Below are 5,860 nucleotides of genomic sequence, written 5' to 3' on the forward strand. Positions count from 1 at the left end.
GACCCGATTTTGACAGCCCTCCATCCCTATAGCTCTGAATAAATCAACGTCCAAACCATTAACAAAAAAACAAAATTAAAAAACGTAAAGCAGAGGCATACAATGAATAAAAAAGAGCACCACCAGCAATCTGACGTTACCTAGTAGAGAACATGATGGAGATAATTGTGCCCAACTAAAGGCAAAGAAAAGGTTAAAAAATGAATTGTAATATAAGAAAACCTTCAATCACGCAATCAGCTTTCATTCCATGATGAAGCTATTCTCCCTTAAACTATAAGAGAAGAATCATTTCAAGCTGGCCCTCAAATGTAATAAAGCTTTCGTTATAACCCATTGTTTATTGCCAATCCTTCTTCAGCTAAAAAATAAATAAAGGGGTACTCATAATAACAAGAACAAAACATAGCTTAAAGATTCCCAATACAGACATAGAAAGCTCAAATATTTAAAATAAGGAGACAAGCAGCCGCATATGTTACACTTGAACAAAAAATCTCTGCAAGTAGTAAGTTCTACAACAGTCACATCTCTAAGAGATGGAATTCAATTGCCAAGGCTATTCAAGAAGCTCTGCAACTCCTTGAGACCTTCAGCTGATATGCTCCTCTGCACTCGAGGCCTTGGGGCAGCCAAGGCAGGAGGTGGAATTGAGTTGAAGCAGACGACGACCACGGACAGGTTATCACCGCTCTTCCGCTTGAGCGCCTCATCGACCAGGTCCTTGCAGCAAGTGGCAGGGTCATTGTGTTCTTGCAGCTTTCGACGAGCAAAGTCGACCGCGTTCTGGCTACGAAAGACGTCCCAGATTCCATCGCAGCCAATGATGAGGAACTCATCCTCTTCAGTGAGCTTCATCTTCCTCACCTCCGGTTCGGCGCTAAGCGGTCCCAGTCCATCAGCAACCTTCATCCCTTCCATGTGCCAATCTCCGAGGGCCCGGGCCACATTGAGCTGTCCATTGAGATAGCCATCATACACAAAGCCGCCGGTAGCTTCTATCCTCTTCCTCTCCCCCATGCAGGAGGGCTTATGGTCACTAGACATCTCGATCGCCTTTCCCCGACGAGAAAGTACTGCCCTGCAATCCCCAGCATTTGCAACCACCAGAGATCTACTCACAATAACAAGAGAAAATTGGAGGACCTAATGAGCAAGGAGTAGCTTTGAAAACTTTCAATAAAGGATTTAATACTCACTCCATGAGTATGATAACTACTTGATAACATTCACATGGATTAACGGACTAATTTTGTACAGCACAGCATAACAGGGATCTAACGTACTCTATTATTAATAGATAAGACATCTACAGCTGGTTTCTTTTTCGGAACATAATTAGATCATTTATTAATGCATTTGGCCCAAAGCCATTTTGTAACTTAAAGCAGGTTAGACTGTTAAGTGATGCAAAGAAAAAGGAAATGCTAAGTAGTTGATCCTAAAGAAAAGACAGTACAATCCCAACCTAATAATGCGCAACCACTAAGTCATGACGTTGCAACTAATTTACATCATAATTCAAAATATTACTAGGAGGGTGGTACAACAATATCTCTGTGTCAAACCTAACAGATCTAAAGAGAAGGGACAGCCTGAGACCTAACAATATTGCATTCTTAAATGGAGAAAATGCAACCAAACAACTTGTAACTTCTGCAATTTTCAGCTAGCATGTGCCAGCTCAAAATCAATTTACAAAAAGCCTAGAGGCTTTAGTTGGTTTGGATAATAATACTGCCTTATTCATCTCACCATGCCCCAACAACAACACATTTCAAATCCCTGCCAAACCCATTAAAAAAGCCTGATGTAGATATTATATGCTAATGGACTATGCCTATGAAAGCGATTGGCACCAAAGGAAGAACTACATGGTGTGAGGAAAATAATTGAGCAAGCAATAGCTGAGATCTAAACAAGAAAAAAATTCAAAACAAAAGACAAGTAGCACTGTCTTAATACTTTGTTCTAGCAAAATCTCAGTCTATTAACGGTGATTGTTTCTGTAAGGATGTTGAGCTCTTGAATACTTTGATTTTTGCTCAATAATCGCCATCTTTCAACAAACCTCTAATAACATGATATTTTAGTTAATGAGTACTATTTTGGAATAAAATGTTGCACTTGATGCTAAATATATAAAACTAACAAGTATCACAAAAGGATACTCTCATCCTTTTTTCCCTCAAATCTTTTATGAGTTTTTCAATCAAACCATATCCTTAATGGCTTGAATGAGAACAACATATTCTATTTCTATGGTTGACAATCACCATCTTCTTTAATTGTGAAACCTAATAGATACAAGTACCGTCTATAGTATAGACATATCTTATTATACTTCTTCACGTATCTGAATCACTGCCCAAATCAACATCATCAAATCCCTAAAATTTTATTTCACTTACCAAATATCAATGATGATTTTATAATAATATTCAAGAATAATAAAATTCCACTTCACAACATCCTAATGCACATGTCAATAGTGTGTGAGAGTGAAAACTATTGCCCATAGCATGATAACGTGCAAGCCCGCACTACTTGTGTGGCAGCATGGGGTGTCAAAAAAGCATGTGTTGTGCTATTAATAAGTTATAGAGCAATGTCATTGACATTATGATGCATACTATTTTATTTAATTTATCAATTTTATTGTTTTATTTTTATTACGGCATTAATATCACTCACACAATACATCACGCTAGCATTCAGCTTGGTTTTTCTTTGTAGCTCTTTGAGGGCAACAAATCCTCTACACACACTAGATGGTTCTACAGTTTGGCTCTCACCGTTCACAAGCTTCCACATTGGTTTTTTGTGTGTATGTTTGTGTTGGGGGTGGGGGAGAGAGAGACTTTGCATGTCAATTGGATCTTCTTACGACACAAGTTCTCGAATGGACATTTTTGCTTCCTCATTTGCTTGTAGTCTCGCAACCTCCACTTTGCATGACAAATGGACTACTTTCTCTTGAGGTTGTTGATGACTTCAAAAAAGGACACAACTCCTATCATTAGGTTCGCTCAAGACGGCCACACAACCTCGAGATGATCAACATATTCACAAAAGAATGCAAACGACTGATTGAATATTCTATCTTATTCGCTGCATTTATGCTCTCTTTACTTGCCTTTCCTTACTATTGAATTCTTTTTTTGTTTGTTTGACATTTTTTTTACTTACCTGATCAAATTTGGTTGACACGTAAATCTAATTTTTTTTTTGTTGTTTACTAATCAAAACTATAACCTTATTATTTAAGGACAGTATTAAGTCAACAATTGTATAGTTTCAATCAGCAGCTATACAAAAAAGAAAAAAATGTTAAATTTGGGTCAAACTTGAAGAAAAGATCGAGGGAGTTAGTAATTACTGCCCATATGTGAAAGATGACATTCAAAAGTGCATAATAAAAATTTGTAAGACCAAATAAAATAAATGCCATATAATAAAATAGATGAATAAAATGATTTTGATATGATGGATGATGACATTTCAAAATTAAAAAAAAATCAAAGGGATACCATAAATTAAAATAAAGTACTTCAAGTCTAAATTCAAAGACGACTACTATGCTTAAAGAATCAAAGGTTAAAGGTTTGTTAGATATAATTTTAACTCTGAAACCCTCTTAAGTGAAGAAGCAACAAAAGATAAATTCAAAAAATAAAAAAGAGAGGTAGCTAGGAAGGAGATGAAGGAAAGAGATTTCAAGTGTTTTAGCAAAATGAATATATGATGCACACACTCCCTTCAATGCACATATGTATGATAGATTTTAAGCAGTAGCGGAGGCATTTGGACAATTTGGTCTTGAAGTGAAAACTCTAGGCTATCATGAGATGTGGGTTCCATATTGAAAAAGAATGTATAACACAAGCAATAATTATTGCAATGCCAAAAAGGAAATTATTTCAAATATGGTTCTCTCATGGCATTGGACATAAAATAATTGGAAAAGTTCAAAAAACTTTTTGATTAATTGTCCAACGGTAAGTATATTTATAGAGTCGAATGATTCCATCTCTATAAAAAGGCATAAAATATATTTGAATTGTTGAGCAAGCATATTGAAGAGATTAGATCACATTGTGCCAGTTATCTGGTCACTAATAATACCTTAGAGAATATTCTAGCTTATAACTAACTCATTATATGGTCACAACATTATAATTATTATGCAACACTAAATATTTCTTTTGGATAGTTTAGTGATTTATTATTGAATGATTTGTAATATTATTGCGGGAAAGTTATTTATGAATGAGTATCCACATTTATATTATAATTCTTGCAATGCTCATTATTAGGATTTGTTATGGATTATCTTTCTATAAATCATAAAGTAAAGATGCATTAAGAGAATGGTGGTTAGAAGTAATTTCATTTTTTTCAAAACCAATATTACTAGACTTGATGAGAATATGCATTAATCAAAATCAATTGTCAAACAGACTAAAACTTGGTTTGTCACATAAATTTAAAGAAAATGTTCATTGTGAAGAATTTGAGGTGGGCCCTTATCAAAGGAAAAAGTGCTAAGCAAGCGCAATAGACCATCTTGAAACAGTCCGATGAGGACATCCGACAGTGGACAGTTTATCAGAGTAGAGGTAGGAGATCTACGACAATGATTACACCACTCTATTTTTGAGATGTTATTTGTATTTGATTTATTATTGTACATTTTTTTCATTTTTATTCATGTGACCCCAGGGGCACTTTTGTCTTTTTATTCATTTGACTATTTATAGTCCATCCTCTTTGGGGAGGATAATGATGATTATTATGAAAATTTCTTGCACTTGTGTTTTGGTGAGTTTGAGAGCTCTTGTGAGAGTTTGAAGTCCTTAGGTGAGGGCGACATATTACCCACCAATCGCAGGAAACGTCCGGGATCATGATCCACCTCCTCCACCAAGATCCTCACCTTTCTTCTAGACAAACCGCCTCCCTCCCTCTCTCTTTCCTCCTAGCCGCCGACCCCAAGGCCACCTTCCCCTCCTCCAAGCCGCCGGCCCCAAGGCCACCTCCTCCTCCTTCAAGCCGCCGGTCCCAAGGCCCCTCCCCTTCCTCCTAGCTGCCGGTCCAAGCCCCAAATCCCTCCTAACCGCTGACTCTCAAACCCTAACCCTAACCCTAGCCGCTGGCCAAATCATCCTTCCCGTTGCCTCCAATTTTCAAATCAAGCCATTAATGCTTATCATATTGGATGCATCTCACATTATGCAAGTAGTAATATCATATTTCTTTTCATTTGAATTTTGAAATTTCTTTCATAAACTACTATGATCTATATTTGAAAAGTCCCTCAAATCAAAGCCTATTTGAATTTTAAATATGAGATGATTCAAAATACCCTTTCCTATTTTAAGATTCTAAATAGAACAAGCCTTAACCCCTTCAATTAAAACCCAACCCCCATGCAAGTCGTCGGCCCCTCCTTTTCCTCTATCCCAATTAATCCCCTTCTTTGGACTCCCAATCAATTCCATCATCAAAGAGCCGCCCTCCTCCTCCCTCCTTTTCCCCCTTTGTTTGGAAATTTGAAATTCAAATCTCACCAATTACCTCCCCCCATTAAATTTTAAATTAAAATTCAGATTTTGGACTACTTCCCTTCCTTAAATAACATCCCAAACCTGGAAATAGAATCCCCTTCCCCTCTTCCATATGGCCGGCCCCTCCCTCTCCTCTTCCCACCTCAATTACTCTTCCTCCTTTTTCCTACTATTACTTTTCCTCCAAAGTTTCTCACTGCTGTCCAAAAATCTCAGCAAGGCTCCTTTGTTGTCCTGCTGTCCGGAAAGTCTCCGTTAGCTGTCCTGAAGTTTCCCAACCCATAGGTTGTTGT

At 37.1% G+C, this 5,860-nt stretch overlaps 1 protein-coding gene across 1 annotated transcript; it reads right to left on the bottom strand.

The window, feature by feature from the left end:
* Nucleotides 1–299: 299 nt before the first annotated feature.
* Nucleotides 300–1,114, bottom strand: LOC110092282 (probable protein phosphatase 2C 57; the record flags this gene model as incomplete). Its single annotated transcript, XM_020816767.2, is given in 1 exon segment — nt 300–1,114. A coding segment is annotated over 1 exon segment (568 nt), but the record flags the coding sequence as incomplete, so codon positions are not given.
* Between the last annotated feature and the right edge of the window lie 4,746 nt (nt 1,115–5,860).

The sequence above is a fragment of the Dendrobium catenatum genome, unplaced genomic scaffold (genome assembly GCF_001605985.2).
Source record: "Dendrobium catenatum unplaced genomic scaffold, ASM160598v2 fragScaff_scaffold_1381, whole genome shotgun sequence".
NCBI classification, from domain to species: domain Eukaryota; kingdom Viridiplantae; phylum Streptophyta; class Magnoliopsida; order Asparagales; family Orchidaceae; genus Dendrobium; species Dendrobium catenatum.